At 44.4% G+C, this 18,693-nt stretch overlaps 1 protein-coding gene across 1 annotated transcript; it reads left to right on the top strand.

The window, feature by feature from the left end:
* The first annotated feature begins 858 nt into the window (after positions 1–858).
* LOC124694225 (E3 ubiquitin-protein ligase WAV3-like) lies at positions 859–18,124 on the top strand. Its single transcript, XM_047227237.1, has 2 exons — positions 859–2,804; positions 17,821–18,124. The coding sequence occupies exons 1-2, from the start codon at positions 859–861 to the stop codon at positions 18,122–18,124; spliced, it is 2,250 nt and encodes a 749-aa protein (XP_047083193.1).
* The last annotated feature ends 569 nt before the right edge of the window (positions 18,125–18,693 follow it).

Here is an 18,693-nt window from a genome sequence, read left to right as displayed (position 1 = left end):
TGTTTTACAGAATGTTTAGGAGCCGAGGAAGAACTCTTTTGTACGCTTGCTCAAGTTAGTCAAGTACAAGAAAATGAAGCTTATGCCTACCATTGTACGAAAATATGTAATTAGCATCGAGTAGTAGATATTTGTGAATAGAGTATATATTTTATTAATATAAAATTATTATTTGATTGCTTATTTCATATTCTGGCGATACCAGTTATATCTGTTTTCAAGATATATTTCAAATGATGTAGAATCTTATGGATTTTTAGAATAAATTGTGGCAAATTTATGCAGGTATTGTATTGACACGTTGAGTATTGTATTGACATCTGACGAGGAAAAAATACAGTAACCGTAGCAACGCACGGGCATTCAACTAGTAAGATTAAAACTGGACTTGAATAAGGTAATAAAGCAACCTTATGCATCCTTTTGATGCAGAGGCTGGGACACATCCCAATTTCGAAAAAAGAAAAAAAAAACCAGGAACCTCCCATAAATCTGGCCTACAAGCTGATTGACGCTAACTTGAGTCTGATCTTACCAAACTACACGATAAATTCATTCGTACATCGTACGTATAGCATTGCTCTATACGGTGTGTTCCGGGTTGTTTTTGACGTACGACGACCGACCTAGTTTCTTCTTTTTTTCACACGTAAGATCCAGAATAGAGTCGGTATCTCGTGCGATTTTCTGGCCCCTGTTTCACGCCTCGATTTTCTCGTTCGCCTATAAATACGCGGCGATCGGTGCACAGCTAGGGGTAAAACCAATCTCACCTATTCGACCGCGATCTGCTACTACGTAGTACTCCCATCGTCGGCGTCTTTCGAGTTCCGATCTAGCTTAGCTCGATCTTCTGCAATGGCGACGTGCGCCGTCTGCTACGGCGTCATGGGGTCCTCGGAGGCCGTCTTCACGTCGGAGTGCTCCCACGTCTTCCATCCCAGCTGCGTCTCTGGCCGCTCCGCGTGCCCGTCTTGCTCCAGGTCGTGGTTCCACACGCCGACGTTCATCCCGTCCGGCTACTCGTCCTACTCTGCCCTGCGGCCGCAGCCTGCCCGGATGCCGAGCCTGTACCACGTCCATCCGTCGCCGTCGGCGTGCGCGTCCTGCCAGGGCTGGATCGGCGGCGGCGTCAGCTCCAGCTTCACGCCCGAGTGCCGCCACGCGTTCCACCTCGCCTGCGTCACCGGCTGCGTCTGCCCGGTCTGCAGCACGTTCTGGGCTTACAGCGTCTCGTCGCACGTCTCGCGCACCAATCCGCCGAGCCGCTACACGCCGCCGCATCTGCAGTTTGCTGCCATTGTCTACGACGATGACGAGCCGTTGGACACTCCGGCGCCGCGGGGCGCTGCGCCGCTTCTGGAAGACTGGGATCTCGTCAATGACGCCGCGGACAGTGGAGGCAAGCTCGTCCTCGACACGCATTGCGAGCACGCGGTCATCTTGAGGGGTAAGACGCACGACAACTTCGTGGTGCTCGTGCACGCCAAGGCTCCCGGCGCAGCCACCGAGGCCGCGGCTGATGAGCCACGCTCGCCGCTCGACCTGGTCACGGTGCTCGACGTCAGCGGTAGCATGACAGGCAGTAAGATCGCGCTGCTGAAGAAGTCCATGGAGTTCGTCATCGACCAGCTCGGCCCCGCCGACCGCCTCAGCGTCGTGTCGTTCTCGACCGACGCTCGCCGGGTCATCCCTCTCACGCGCATGTCGGACGCCGGGAAGGTCAGGGCCAAGGGCGCCGTACAGTTGCTCAAGGCCAGCGGTGGAACCAACATCCTCAAGGGCCTCACCGAGGCCGCCAAGGTGCTCGGCGGCCGCCGTCACAAGAACGCCGTGGCCAGCGTCATCCTCCTCTCCGACGGCCAGGACACGTACAACCTGGGAAACAGCGGCCGGTACTACCCCTACGATTCCGTTTCGCAACCCAAGAACTACCGCGATCTCGTTCCACTTCCCTTGCTCAGCGGCGAAGGCAGCCGGCCGACGCCGATACACACGTTCGGGTTCGGCACCGACAACGACGCGTGCGCTATGCACTCGATCGCCGAGGAGACGGGGGGCACGTATTCATTCATCGAGAACCAGGCCGTCGTGCAGGACTCTTTCGCGCAGTGCATTGGCGGGCTCCTCTCGGTCGCCGTCCAGGAGGCGTGGATCTCCGTCGACTGCGTTCACCCCGACGTGCGCATCCAGGCCGTCAAGTCCGGGCGCTACAAGAGCAGCGTTCAAGCGTACGGGCGCAAGGCCTCGGTGGATGTCGGCGAGCTCTACGCGGATGAGGAGAGGCGCTTCCTGCTGATGGTGCAAATCCCAAAAGCCGGCTGCGAGGACGACGTGACGCAGCTCATGAAGGTGAGCTGCACGTACCGCGACACGGCGACCGGGCAGGTGGTGACCGTGGCTGCCGAGGACGTTGCGGTGCAGAGGCCGCTGGATGTGGCCAAGGACGACCAGAAGCCGAACATGGAGGTGGCGCGGGAGAAATTCCGCGTTGAGGCGACGGTGGACATCGCGGCGGCGCGGGGGGCTGCCGAGCGTGGCGATCACGCGGAGGCTGCGAGGATACTGGACCGGCGGCAGAAGGCGCTGCTACCGGAGCTGTCCGGCGATGCGAGGTGTGAGGCGCTGGTGCAGGATCTGCGCGAGCTCAGCGCTCGCGTGGCGACCAGGCATGAGTACGAAAAGACGGGCCGCGGGTGCCTGCTGAGTGGCCTGAGCTCGCACGTCCAGCAGCGTGCAGCATCGGCCCTTATGGTCGGTGCCATGGCACATCCAGAGGTCGAAGTCGAAGGCATAATGGGAAGGTGCAGTGGAAGGGCAGGAGGAGGATACGGCGGCGGCGGAGGAGGAGGATACGGCGGTGGCGGCGGAGGAGGATATGGCGGCGGAGGAGGAGGATACTACGGTGTGGGTGCATGTCCTCCGACGGCCGGTTTTGGTGCGGCTGCGGCCTACGCAACGCCGGCGATGCACAGGATGGTGGGCGCGTCGCGGGTGAACCGCGAACAGCAGCAGCCGAAGAAGTTCAAGAGCGGCAGCATGTTTTCAACGAAGAACGAATGAAAGCAACTAAGCTAGGGTATTGGCTGCAAAGGCATACTACAATCGGGCGACCAGGGGATCCAAGTTTTTCTTAATGCAGTGTTCGACTTCCAAGTATTGGAGCCTTGTTTTCTTTTAGATGAGCTATCTAGAATTTTGTCTGGTGCAAGTATATTTCGGGAGACAATTTATTATGTAGTGCTGCTAATTTGAAAACTTATACTTGGTTGGCCAATTGAATAGATCTAAATATCCAATGCGCAAGGGTCAGTGCACTGACTCAATTGCTTGTTGAGATCATCTCGAGAGATCTTGAGTATAGTGTCCTATAGTAGTATCCAGTGATCATGTGCTTCTTCATTACACTGTTAATTTTCTTTTGTGGTATCATTAATGAAAAAATAGTGTGCTAGCAAATCGACGCTACTCGTGAAATAGCGTGCTAAACTTTAGTGTTTTGGAACATGGGATCACATCTTATACACATTTTGAATCTTTTTTTTAAATTGAAACAAAAAATTCACATGTATATCTTCACGTGCTACACGCTCACAAAGTCGTTTCACGAAAAATTGACTGTTATGTGGCGTGTGTAAAAAGACAAAATTCAGTGCTAAAAATAAAGCTTTTCACAAGATTTTCTCTTTTTTTTACATATGTTACAAAATAAATTAGATTTTTGTGAAAATTGACGAATGCACATGTATTGTGGACATGTACATGTAGAAATTTTCGTATTTTTGTAAAAAAAATTCGGTACTTTGAAATATGATTTTTTGGTAAAGGGGGCATACGCACCCGGTAGCCGAACTGAATTTCCGTAGAAACTCATGCTAGTTCTTTTTTCAGCAGATAGAAATCATGCTAGTTGTGTAGTCGTTTTTCATATTAAACTTGTATATATTGTTACACGTTATTAAAACACTATGAGGATTGTAATCGTTGTACTTTTCTATTTCCTACGGCGCCTAGAGACTTTTGGATTGATTCATAGACCTTGCAAAAATAACCATGTGTTTGTATTTCTGCAATAGCACTGTTCCTGATCCAAAAGTCATCTCTAGGCAGCTATGACACAACTATCCGATTAGATGAAAAAAATCAGATTGGAGTAGTACAATAAGATCGGAATCAAAATTGGCATTATCACTTATTTTGCAATTAGACAAACTGGTATTAGGGATGTCCTAATATTCCTGGGCCTGCAGCTCCAGTGAACCACAACTTGAATCCAATGTGAATGTCCTAGCATCGGAGGGCTTTTTTTTTTTTTTTTTTTGAGAATTTCTCTGCATTCATATCACGAAAAAATACAAAGTTGTTGACCCTTACAAGCACGGAGAAACACAAACACAAAGGACCAAAAAAACCTAGAACACCCTAAGACCACCATAACCCATGAAGATCTCCGGAGCCCTGTGTCATCATCCCATAAACTTGAGAGAAGACCCCTGCAGCAGAAAGAACTACAACCAAGCGCAAGCAGGTCATCATCTTCGACCACGGTGTAATTGCCACCACGCTGCTTCCTCCTTCCTTGACACCAGCGCCGACAAGGCATGGACACCAATCCAACACGCATGCAGCAGCCGTCGCCATCTTTGGCTTTGAGTACCGCGAAAAGTGTCCCTTCAGGAAGGAAGGGAACTCGAGTCAACCGACCGGTCCAGCACCGCGGCCGGGCCATCCGCCCGGGCAAACCAGGAACTCCCTCCGGCATCGGCGGCGAGGAAGAAGAAGAACAGCAGCAGCAAATCATACCGACAAGGAGGAAGAAGGGTCTTTCTCCCGACCATCTGGCCGATTTTGGCGTCGCCATGTCGGACTGCCTCCTCCCCTCTACACCAAGGTTGACCGGAAGAAGCTGCAAAACATGACAGCCGCAAGCCACCAGAAGAACACAAACCCTAAAAAGGACGACAGTGGTGCCATCTCCTTCCTCTCCCTCGCCACCACGGCCGGTCGAGGAGAAGGCAACAACATCAGCACTCCTCCGACTCCAGAACAGACTCAGCAAACTCCACGGCGGGGTCGAAATTCGACCGTGCCCGGGGAATCCACCCTCCCCCGATCCGCAAATCTGAGAGGAAACCAGGCAAGTAGCTCGTCGGCGCCGCCACAAGTGGCCTTGCCGAGATGGGGATCGAGCTCCAGCATCCTTATTCCGACGCGACGTCGCCTCCACCATCTCGACGCCGTCCCAGAACACCACGCGAAGACTAGGCCGAGCGCTTCCCGGTGCAGCCGAGGAAGACCCCCCCGCCGCCGCCACGCCACCGGGGCTTTGCCCGGCGGCGCCACTGGCGGCGGCGGCGGGAGGAGGGGGTGAGGTTGGGGCTAGGGTTGGGGTCGTGCGGGGAGGGATTGGAAACACCTAAATTCGCCATCCCTAATATGGCAATTTTCTCGGCTCAAATGCAGTGAGTGCTAAGTCGTCAGGAATCACGAATCTGGTGCCTTTTTATTTCTTTTCTAAATGAGAATACAAAATGCCGTTATGCAAAACCAAGCTGAAAGGAAATAGAAACAACAATAATTTTAAGCCGAGCGTACGAGCATTTTTTCGACCATTGTACTTCATTGACACCTTTGAAACTAAATCCATTGTTGATAGATTTTGGTAAACTTTTATCTATCACCATTTCATGTAAATATTTTTCGATAATGGGCGCGTTATTACTCGAAAGCAAGAATTACACCCGGCCTCTGCATAGTTAGGATGCACATAGCCGCATAGGTCCAGTCAATACAACCGAAAAAGATGAATCTCGATGAATCTCTCAATCAATACAACTAAAAATGGAGAAAACAGACACGACTATGTCGAAGGAGGGCCAATCCACAGATCACGCTGCCACCCAGGTCGGGAAAAAATATCCCTCGATGTATCCTCCAACCGTGTAGACACCTCCGTGAAGAGGTCGCGCTGCTCCACACGCTGTAGAGGCGACCACAAACAGAGTGTAGCTGTGCACCGGTATATGACCTGCAGAATAGAAGAACCTTTATTGTTAAAAACCTTGGATTTTCTACATAGTCATAGCGACCAAATAATGGCAATCGCTTCCACCCTAATAAGTAGCTTCAACCTAGGATCCACACCATTAAGCCAGTTGCCGAAAATATTCGCAACACTACGTAGTGGGTATAAGGTAAAACCTATTTAGATGGCTGACCATATAGATCTAGCAAAAGAAATTTGGAAGAAAATATGTTTTATATTATCATCGTGATGACAAAAGACACACTTTTTTCTTCCATGCCAATTGTGTTTTGCAAGGTTATCCTTGGTGAGAATGACACCGCGGCGAAGGTACCACGCAAACACCTTCGTTTTTAGGGGGATCTTCATCTTCCAAATTTTCAAATTATTATCGACCGTGATATTAGGTTGGATTAACGCATTATACATAGAAGCCACCGAGAAGATACCACTCCCAGTAAGATTCCAACGAAAAACATCAGACCCATGCATTAACTGGGCAAAATCTAGACGTCGTAACAAGGCATTCCATGATACTTGTCTAGGCCCAATGAGGCTCCATCTGAACGACACATTCGGTGGAGATGTTTCCAACACCTTAGAGAGTGTATCACTCTTGTGCCGCACAATATTGTACAGTGCCGGATATTATTTTTGGAGAGTGGCATTGCCTAGCCATTTATCCTCCTAGAATCTAATCTCCGATTCATCCTTAATGGAGAAAGATCCGTATGGGAAGAATAATTTCTTCGTCGCCATAAGACCCGCCCAAAAATGGGAGTCACCACATTTGAGCCGATGAACTTTCTCCTAAGGAGGGTTTGCCAAATTCCATCCTCAGTAAGTAGTTTGAACAACCACTTACCTAGTAGGGCCCTATTTTTGATCTCAAGGTCTTGAATACCAAGACCTCCTTGATCTTGGGGCAACAAACCACACTCCATTTCGCCAGACGATATTTCCTTTTCTCAGTATCACCTTGCCAGAAGAATCTCGACCGGAAATAATCTAGTCGTTTTAAGACTCCTCTAGGAAATTGGAAGAAAGATATCATGTACATCACCATGTTGCTTAGTACTGAATTGATGAGGACTAATCTTCCTCCCAGGGATAGTAATTTGCCTTTCCAACTACTTAATTTAATTTGTAGTCGTTCCTCTACCCTTTTCCATTCGGCAATGGTGAGTCTCCGATAATGAATCGGGATTCCCAAATACCTAATAGGAAATTGGCCTTGCCCGCAGCCGAATAATTCAGCATACAGGTTAACATGATCCTGAGCCTCACCGAAGCAAAACAACTCACTCTTATGGAAACTAATCTTTAGACCCGATAACTGCTCGAACGCTGAGATAATTAACTTCAGGTTTCTTGTTTTTTCGATATCATGTTCCATAAAAAGAATTGTATCATCAACATATTGAAGAATAGATAATCCACCATCAACTAGATGAGGAATCACACCTTCAATTTGGCGGTCAGATTTCGCACGCTCAATCATGACAGCGAGCATATCAGCCACTATGTTAAATAGCATTGGCGATAATGGATCACCCTGTCTAAGCCCCTTCTTGGTTTGGAAGTACTTGCCAACTTCATCATTTACCTTAATAGCAACACGTCCTCCCGAGACAAAACTTTGAATTAAAGCACGCCAGTCTTCAGAAAAACCTTTCATTATGAGAGTCTGTTGAAGAAAAGACCACTTAACCTTATCATAGGCTTTTTCAAAGTCAATCTTTAGAATTACCCCATTCAACTTTTTCCGATGTAGTTCATGAACCGTTTCATGCAGGATAACCACCCCATTAAGGATGTTACACCCTTGCATAAAAGCAGTTTGTGAAGGGAGAATCACATGGGCAGCAACTGAGTTCAACCAGATAGTACCAACCTTAGTGAAAATTTTAAAGCTAGCATTAATAAGACAAATAGGTCGATATTGTTGTATCCTTTCTGCTTCATTAACCTTAGGCAATAAAGTTCTCTCACCAAAATTCAGGCGGAACAACTCTAGTTGTCCGGAATGAAGAAATTCGAACAAAACTAGGAGGTCATCCTTGATAACATCCCAGAAAAACTGGCAAAACGCAGCCAGGAAGCTATCAGGACCAGGTGCTTTATTGTGTTCCATTTGAAAAACGGCTTTTCTTACTTTGTCCTCAGTATAGGGTGCCATAATTAAGCAATTTTTCTCATTAGAAACCTGGGTGATATTGATGGTGTGTATTTCACACGTTCGTTGGGGACCCCAAGAGGAAGGTATGATGCGCACAGCAGCAAGTTTTCCCTCAGAAAGAAACCAAGGTTTATCGAACCAGGAGGAGCCAAGAAGCACGTTGAAGGTTGATGGCGGCGGGATGTAGTGCGGCGCAACACCAGAGATTCCGGCGCCAACGTGGAACCTGCACAACACAACCAAAGTACTTTGCCCCAACGAAACGGTGAGGTTGTCAATCTCACCGGCTTGCTGTAACAAAGGATTAACCGTATTGTGTGGAAGATGATTGTTTGCAGAGAAAACAGTAGAAACAAGTATTGCAGCAGATTTGTATTTCAGTATTAAAGAATAGGACCGGGGTCCACAGTTCACTAGAGGTGTCTCTTCCATAAGATAAAAGCATGTTGGGTGAACAAATTACAGTCGGGCAATTGACAAATAGAGAGAGCATAACAATGCACATACATGTCATGATAAGTATAGTGAGATTTAATTGGGCATTACAACAAAGTACATAGACCGCCATCCAACTGCATCTATGCCTAAAAAGTCCACCTTCGAGGTTATCGTCCGAACCCCTTCCGGTATTAAGTTGCTAAGCAACGAGACAATTGCATTAAGTATGGTGCGTAATGTAATCAACAACTACATCCGCGGACATAGCGCCAATGTTTTATCCCTAGTGGCAACGAGCACAACACAACCTTAGAACTTTACATCACCTGTCCCAGGTGTCAATGCAGGCATGAACCCACTATCGAGCATAAATACTCCCTCTTGGAGTTAAGAGCAAAAACTTGGCAAGAGCCTCTACTAATAACGGAGAGCATGCAAGATCATAAACAACACATATGTAATAACTTGATAATTAACATAACATGGTATTCTCTATCCATCGGATCCCGACAAACACAACATAGAGTATTACAGATAGATGATCTTGATCATGTTAGGCAGCTCACAAGATCCAACAATGAAGCACAATGAGGAGAAGACAACCATCTAGCTACTGCTATGGACCCATAGTCCAGGGGTGAACTACTCACTCATCACTCCGGAGGCGACCATGGCGGTGTAGAGTCCTCCTGGAGATGAATCCCCTCTCCGGCAGGGTGCCGGAGGAGATCTCCAGAATCCCCCGAGATGGGATTGGCGGCGGCGGCGTCTGCGGAAGGTTTTCCGTATCGTGGTTTTTCGCATCGGGGGTTTCGCGACGGAGGCTATAAGTAGGCGGAAGGGCGGAGTCGGAGGGCCGACGAGGGCCCACACCATAGGGCGGCGCGGGCCCCCTCGGCCGCGCGGCCCTATGGTGGCGGCGCCTCGTCGCCCCACTTCGTATCCCTTTCGGTCTTCGCAAGGTTCGTGGCAAAATAGGACCCTGGGTCTTGATTTCGTCCAATTGCGAGAATATTTCGTTACTAGGATTTACTGAAACCAAAAACAGCGAGAAAACGACAGCGGCTCTTCGGCATCTTGTTAATAGGTTAGTTCCGGAAAATGCACGAATATGACATAAAGTGTGCATAAAACATGTAGGTATCATCAATAATATGGCATGGATCATAAGAAATTATCGATACGTCGGAGACGTATCAGCATCCCCAAGCTTAGTTACTGCTCGTCCCGAGCGGAGTAAAACGATAACAAAGATAATTTCTGAAGTGACATGCCATCATAACCTTGATCATACTATTTGTAAACATATGTAATGAATGCAGCGATCAAAACAATGGTAATGACATGAGTAAACAAGTGAATCATAAAGCAAAGACTTTTCATGAATAGTACTTCAAGACAAGCATCAATAAGTCTTGCATAAGAGTTAACTCATAAAGCAATAATTCAAAGTAAAGACATTGAAGCAACACAAAGGAAGATTAAGTTTCAGCGGTTGCTTTCAACTTATAACATGTATATCTCATGGATAGTTGTCAACATAGAGTAATATAACAAGTGCAATATGCAAGTATGTAGGAATCAATGCACAGTTCACACAAGTGTTTGCTTCTTGAGGTGGAGCGAGATAGGTGAACTGACTCAACATAAAAGTAAAAAGAATGGTCCTTCAAAGAGGAAAGCATCGATTGCTATATTTGTGCTAGAGCTTTTATTTTGAAAACATGAAACAATTTTGTCAACGGTAGTAATAAAGCATATGAGTTATGTAAATTATATCCTACAAGTTGCAAGTCTCATGCATAGTATACTAATAGTGCCCGCACCTTGTCCTAATTAGCTTGGACTACCGTATCTTTGCAATGCACATGTTTTAACCAAGTGTCACAATGGGGTACCTCCATGCCGCTGTACAAAGGTCTAAGGAGAAAGCTCGCATTTTGGATTTCTCGCTTTTGATTATTCTCAACTTAGACATCCATACCGGGACAACATGGACAACGAGATAATGGACTCCTCTTTAATGCATAAGCATGTGGCAACAATTATTATTCTCATATGAGATTGAGGATATATGTCCAAAACTGAAACTTCCACCATGAATCATGGCTTTAGTTAGCGGCCCAATGTTCTTCTCTAACAATATGCATGCTCCAACCATTAAGGTGGTAGATCTCTCTTACTTCGGACAAGACGGACATGCATAGCAACTCACATGATATTCAACAAAGAATAGTTGATGGCGTCCCCGAAGCATGGTTATCGCACAACAAGCAACTTAATAAGAGATAAAGTGCATAAGTACATATTCAATACCACAATAGTTTTTAAGCTATTTGTCCCATGAGCTATATATTGCAAAGGTGAATGATGGAATTTTAAAGGTAGCACTCAGGCAATTTACTTTGGAATGGCGGATAAATACCATGTAGTAGGTAGGTATGGTGGACACAAATGGCATAGTGGTTGGCTCAAGTATTTTGGATGCATGAGAAGTATTCCCTCTCGATACAAGGTTTAGGCTAGCAAGGTTATTTGAAACAAACACAAGGATGAATGGTGCAGCAAAACTCACATAAAAGACATATTGTAAACATTATAAGATTCTACACCGTCTTCCTTGTTGTTCAAAACTCAATACTAGATATTATCTAGACTCTAGAGAAACCAAATATGCAAACCAAATTAGCAAGCTCTAAGTGTTTCTTCATTAATGGGTGCAAAGTATATGATGCAAGAGCTTAAACATGAGCACAAAAATTGCCAAGTATCAAATTATCCAAGACATTTTAGAGTTACTACATGTAGCATTTTCCAATTCCAACCATATAACAATTTAACGAAGAAGAAACTTCGCCATGAATACTATGAGTAGAGCCTAAAGACATACTTGATCATATGCTACAGCGGAGCGTGTCTCTCTCCCATAAAGTGAATGCTAGGATCCATTTTATTCAAACAAAACAAAAAAACAAAAACAAACCGACGCTCCAAGCAAAGTGCATAAGATGTGACGGAATAAAAATATAGTTTCGGGGGAGGAACCCGATAATGTTGTCGATGAAGAAGGGGATGCCTTGGGCATCCCCAAGCTTAAACGCTTGAGTCTTCTTAGAATATGCGGGGGTGAACCACCGGGGCATCCCCAAGCTTAGATCTTTCACTCTCCTTGATCATATTGCATCATACTCCTCTCTTGATCCTTGAAAACTTCCTCCACACCAAACTCGAAACAACTCATTAGAGGGTTAGTGCACAATAAAAATTAACATGTTCAGAGGTGACACAATCATTCTTAACACTTCTGGACATTGCATAAAGCTACTGGACATTAATGGATCAAAGAAATTCATCCAACATAGCGAAAGAGGCAATGCGAAATAAAAAGGCAGAATCTGTCAAAACAGAACAGTCCGTAAAGATGGATTTTATTAGGCCACCAGACTTGCTCAAATGAAAATGCCCAAATTGAATGAAAGTTGCGTACATATCTGAGGATCATGCACGTAAATTGGATTAATTTTCTGAGCTACCTACAGGGAGGTAGACCCAGATTCGTGACAGCAAAGAAATCTGGAACTGCGCAGTAATCCAAATCTAGTACTTACTTTACTATCAAAGACTTTACTTGGCACAACAAAACTCAAAACTAAGATAAGGAGAGGTTGCTACAGTAGTAAACAACTTCCAAGACTCAAATATAAAACAAAAATACTGTAGTAAAAACATGGGTTGTCTCCCATAAGCGCTTTTCTTTAACGTCTTTCAGCTAGGCGCAGAAAGTGTATATCAAGTAACATCGAGAGATGAAGCATCAACATCATAATTTGTTCTAATAATAGAATCATAAGGTAACTTCATTCTCTTTCTAGGGAAGTGTTCCATACCTTTCTTGAGAGGAAATTGATATTTAATATTACCTTCCTTCATATCAATAGTAGCACCAACGGTTCGAAGAAAAGGTCTTCCCAATATAATGGGGCAAGATGCATTGCATTCAATATCCAAGACAACAAAATCAACGGGGACAAGGTTATTGTTAACCATAATATGAACATTATCAACTCTCCCCAAAGGTTTCTTTTTAGCATTATCAGCGAGATTAACATCCAGATAACGAGTTTTTCAATGGTGGCAAGTCAAGCATATCATAGACTTTTTTAGGCATAACGAGAAATACTTGCACCAAGATCACATAAAGCATTACAATCAAAATCTTTGACCCTCATTTTAATGATGGGCTCCCAACCATCCTCTAGCTTTCTAGGAATAGAAGTTTCAAGTTTTAGTTTCTCTTCTCTAGCTTTTATGAGAGCATTTGTAATATGTTTTGTGAAAGCCAAGTTTACGACGCTAGCATTGGGACTCTTCGCAAGTTTTTGTAAGAACTTTATAACTTCAGAGATGTGGCAATCATCAAAATCTAAATCATTACAATCTAAAGCAATGGGATTATCATCCCCAAGGTTGGAAAAAATTTCAGCGGTTTTATCACGGGCGGTTTCAGCGGTTTTAGCGGTTTCGAGTAATTTTACGCGCTTTGCACTAGAAGTAGAAGCATTGCCAACACCAATTATTTTACCATTAATAGTAGGAGGTGCAGCAACATGTGAAGAATTAGCATTGCTAGTGGTGGTAATAGTCCAAACTTTAGCTACATTTTTCTCTTTAGCTAGTTTTTCATTTTCTTCTCTATCCCACCTAGCTCGCGAGTTCAGCCATTAATCTTATATTCTCATTAATACTAACTTGGATGGCATTTGCTGTAGTAACAATTTTATTTTCAATATCCCTATTAGGCATAACTTTCGATTTCAAAAGATCAACATCGGAGGCAAGACTATCAACTCTAGAAGCAAGAATATCAATTTTATTGAGCTTTTCCTCAACAGATTTGTTAAAGGCGGTTTGTGTACAAATAAATTCTTTAAGCATAGCTTCAAGTCCAGGGGTGTATTCCTATTATTTTTGTAAGAATTCCCATAAGAATTAGCATAACCGTTACCATTATTATAAGGATATGGCATATAGTTATTACTAGAATTGTTCAGATAAGCATTGTTGTTGAAATTATTATTTTTAATGAAGTTTACATCAACATGTTCTTCTTGGGCAACCAATGAAGCTAATGGAACATTATTAGGATCAACATTAGTCCTATCATTCGCAAGCATAGACATAATAGCATCAACCTTATCATTCAAGGAAGAGGATTCTTCAACAGAATTTACCTTCTTACCTTATGGAGCTCTTTCCGTGTCCATTCAGAGTAATTAACCATCATATTATCAAGAAGCTTTGTTGCTTCACCAAGAGTGATGGACATAAAGGTACCTCCAGCAGCTGAATCCAATAAATTCCGCGAAGAAAAATTTAGTCCTGCATAGAAGGTTTGGATGATCATCCAAGTAGTCGAGTCCATGGGTTGGGCAATTTTTAACCAAATATTTCATTCTTTCCCAAGCTTGAGCAACATGTTCATTATCCAATTGTTTAAAATTCATTATGCTACTCCTCAAAGATATAATTTTAGCAGGGGGATAATATCTACCAATAAAAGCATCCTTGCATTTAGTCCAGGAATCAATACTATTCTTAGGCGAGAGATAGCAACCAATCTTTAGCTCTTCCTCTTAATGAGAAAGGAAACAATTTTAATTTTATAATGTCACCATCTACATCTTTATACTTTTGCATTTCACACAATTCAACAAAATTATTGAGATGGGCAGCGGCATCATCGGAACTAACACCGAGAAAATTGCTCTCGCATAACAAGATTAAGTAAAGCAGGTTTAATTTCAAAGAATTCTGCTGTAGTAGCAGGTGGAGCAATAGGTGTGCATAGGAAATCATTATTATTTGTGCTTGTGAAGTCACACAACTTAGTATTTTCAGGGGTGGCCATTTTAGCAGTAGTAAATAAAGCAAACTAGATAAAGTAAATGCAAGTAAACTAATTTTTTTTGTGTTTTTGATAGAGCAAACAAGACAGTAAATAAAGTAAAGCTAGCAACTAATTTTTTTGTGTTTTGATATAAGTGCAGCAAACAAAGTAGTAAATAAAATAAAGCAAGACAAAAACAAAGTAAAGAGATTGAGAAGTGGAGACTCCCCTTGCAGCGTGTCTTGATCTCCCCAGCAACGGCGCCAGAAAATATGCTTGATGGCGTGTATTTCACACGTTCGTTGGGGACCCCAAGAGAAAGGTATGATGCGCACAGCAGCAAGTTTTCCCTCAGAAAGAAACCAAGGTTTATCGAACCAGGAGGAGCCAAGAAGCACGTTGAAGGTTGATGGCGGCGGGATGTAGTGCGGCGCAACACCGGAGATTCCGGCGCCAACGTGGAACCTACACAACACAACCAAAGTACTTTGCCCCAACGAAACGAGTGAGGTTGTCAATCTCACCGGCTTGCTGTAACAAAGGATTAACCGTATTGTGTGGAAGATGATTGTTTGCGAGAGAAAACGAGTAGAAACAAGTATTGCGGCAGATTTGTATTTCGAGTATTAAAGAATAGGACCGGGGTCCACGGTTCACTAGAGGTGTCTCTCCCATAAGATAAAAGCATGTTGGGTGAACAAATTACGGTCGGGCAATTGACAAATAGAGAGAGCATAACAATGCACATACATGTCATGATAAGTATAGTGAGATTTAATTGGGCATTACGACAAAGTACATAGACCGCCATCCAACTGCATCTATGCCTAAAAAGTCCACCTTCGGGTTATCGTCCGAACCCCTTCCGGTATTAAGTTGCTAAGCAACGAGACAATTGCATTAAGTATGGTGCGTAATATAATCAACAACTACATCCTCGGACATAGCGCCAATGTTTTATCCCTAGTGGCAACGACACAACACAACCTTAGAACTTTCGTCACTTGTCCCAGGTGTCAATGCAGGCATGAACCCACTATCGAGCATAAATACTCCCTCTTGGAGTTAAGAGCAAAAACTTGGCCAGAGCCTCTACTAATAACGGAGAGCATGCAAGATCATAAACAACACATATGTAATAACTTGATAATTAACATAACATGGTATTCTCTATCCATCGGATCCCGAGCAAACACAACATAGAGTATTACGGATAGATGATCTTGATCATGTTAGGCAGCTCACAAGATCCAACAATGAAGCACAATGAGGAGAAGACAACCATCTAGCTACTGCTATGGACCCATAGTCCAGGGGTGAACTACTCACTCATCACTCCGGAGGCGACCATGGCGGTGTAGAGTCCTCCTGGAGATGAATCCCCTCTCCGGCAGGGTGCCGGAGGAGATCTCCAGAATCCCCCGAGATGGGATTGGCGGCGGCGGCGTCTCTGGAAGGTTTTCCGTATCATGGTTTTTCGCATCAGGGGTTTCGCGACGGAGGCTTTAAGTAGGCGGAAGGGCGGAGTCGGAGGGCTGACGAGGGGCCCACACAATAGGGCGGCGCGGGCCCCCCTCTGGCCGCGCGGCCCTATGGTGGCGGCGCCTCGTCGCCCCACTTCGTATCCCTTTCGGTCTTCTGGAAGGTTCGTGGCAAAATAGGACCCAGGGTCTTGATTTCGTCCAATTCCGAGAATATTTCGTTACTAGGATTTCTGAAATCAAAAACAGCGAGAAAACGACAAGCTGGCTCTTCGGCATCTTGTTAATAGGTTAGTTCCAGAAAATGCACGAATATGACATAAAGTGTGCATAAAACATGTAGGTATCATCAATAATATGGCATGGATCATAAGAAATTATCGATACGTCGGAGACGTATCAGATATCATCTGTTCTTGATTCATCCATAGAGAAGTTGCCTTCCTCAGGTGCGCCGAACAAAGCCTTATAATAATTAGTGATGTACGACTTTAGTTGGTCATGACCTTCAAGCGTACCCTCTTCTTGGACTAGAGAACAAATAAGTTTCTTCCTATGTCTGCCATAGTTGTAAAAAAATGTAAATATTTTTGTGTCGTGTGTTGGCATAGTTGGCGGTGAGTGTTACCTTTGACATGCGCGTTTACACGAATGTCACACTTTTATATCATATAGAAGTGTTGAAGGTGAATGTGATTACATAGTTGGTAGTGCAACAATGAATGTTGCTTTGTCAAAAAAATTAAGATTTATGGATAATTTTGATGTGTTGGTTTTTGCTCTTATAGAGTATAATAAAATTACTGGAAAATCAGAAAAAAAATCAAACGACAGGAGTTGTCGAAGTCCCCTGCATGCTCATTATTGGGTCCACTGATGCGTGCTCCTCGCCTGACACACTTTATCGCTGGGGATGCCTACTATCCCGGAGGGTAATCTTCCTAGAGTTTGTCACTGTGAGCTCTCACGAACGGGACAACTCTTATGTGACAACTTCATCCACTTCGTGTCTTCTTGACGATAATCCCACTTTATTCCCGCCTTGTCTCATACGTTACTTGGCAAAAAAAAGCTATTTTGACAAATAGCAACAATTTTGGCAAAATACGGACGAAGTTGGCTAAATGAATAGCAAGTTGCAAATTCCTAGCACCTCCACTGCAGTGCCACTGTCTGTGTTGTTGTAGAGGGTATAGTTCCTTCATAGTAGCAAAATATATGGCATACCATTAAACAAAGTTACACTATTAATTATAACACCAAGAAAATATTTTTGACGGAACTACTAATATCATAAACATGTACTTGCAGTATTTTATGACAAAGACTTAACCCAACGAAACAAAATGCACCATTCAACTTAAAAGGAGAGAATATGTATTGTCTATCATCTTGGTGCATGCATACATACAATTATCATTACAAAACAATAGAGGAGCGGGAGAAAAAAAAACTTTAAACAGGTTTGGACTGTATGATCATGAAATCGAGCACCACAACACAAATGGCAATTGGCAAAGCAGTTCGTACTTGAGACAGGCCAGATAAGTTTGTAATCCACCCATGGGTCGGGGCAATTTCCAGCCTTTGTCGGGAGGAGACTGCATTTAGAGCCTTCTCAGGCCCACTACAGCCTATCCTAAAAAAGAGGCCCACTACAACCGGCAAAACTTGGGCAGATTGACAAGGCCTTTATGTCCCTTCCTTGATCCTTCTATCCCTTTCTTCCATCCTCCTCACTCGTGGACATGCAGGTTCGCCCTTCTTCATGAAACATTTTGACTTGTCCATCTCGTGTTGTACATTGCAGACTTGCATTTGCAGTTGTTAAGACTTCAGAGGCTTGGGCCGTCTGCAGTATACAGCTTTACTACACCCTTGCAGCTGCAGAGTTCGTCGCCTGTGATGAACAGAAACAGAAAGGAGTAAAAGAAACTACTCGATCTTGTCTTGTCATAGCTTGCTTCCTCTGCAGAAGTTACACTGTGAACTTGCCATCGATGGAGAACTGGAGGCCAGCACTTCCAGATCACTGTATACTCTTGGGTACAGAACTACCGACAAATTTTAAATCTTTGATGTTCGATTTTACCCCAAAGAATGTACTACTGTAACTGCCTTCCTTGGGCCGTGTACCTTTAATCAGTAGTCAAACAAGCCAGTCTTGTATGGTAATCAGTAGTCAATGAGATGACAGTACTAGTCCAGGACTTTTAAGCTGCGAGCTACTAGGTTGGACTTGAGAAGGCACGATGCTTGATGCATGGAATATTAGGTTTGTGAGACAGGAGTTACTTAATCAAATGGTATGTGATAAACAATGCCGTCTCACGCGCCTTCCCAACCTAACACCGCTGACAACCAGACATAGGGTTCTTCCTCTCCTTCTCCTGCACTCAACTGAGTTTAAATATATACACCCACTTGGATTATCAAATGCAGCTGAGAGTAGGAGCTATGTATAGTCAGAAATATTGACCATTATTCAGTTACACTGTAAAAAAAATCTGCTCTAGCTAGAGCATCGACCATATCGCAAATAGGCCATGTAGATAACACCGCACGTATACGGCGATCCATCATCCATGCATCTTCTTCCTCCTCACTGATCTGCATCCAAACAGATAATTATACACACCTACTTAGATGAACAGATAGACCCATCCGTTTGCACCAAGTAGGG

The sequence above is a fragment of the Lolium rigidum genome, chromosome 3 (genome assembly GCF_022539505.1).
Source record: "Lolium rigidum isolate FL_2022 chromosome 3, APGP_CSIRO_Lrig_0.1, whole genome shotgun sequence".
NCBI lineage: Eukaryota > Viridiplantae > Streptophyta > Magnoliopsida > Poales > Poaceae > Lolium > Lolium rigidum.
The sequence above is the reverse complement of the archived record's forward strand: the minus strand, read 5'-3'. Positions and strand labels throughout refer to the sequence as shown.

What these genes read in the sequence shown, in the direction of transcription:
- LOC124694225 (XM_047227237.1), top strand. Translation starts at nt 859, where the DNA reads ATGGCGACGTGCGCCGTCTGCTACGGCGTCATGGGGTCCTCGGAGGCC. An exon ending in GTCGAAGGCATAATGGGAAG is followed by an intron (nt 2,805 to 17,820) that starts GTGCAGTGGAAG and finishes TGTACATTGCAG; the next exon opens with ACTTGCATTTGCAGTTGTTA.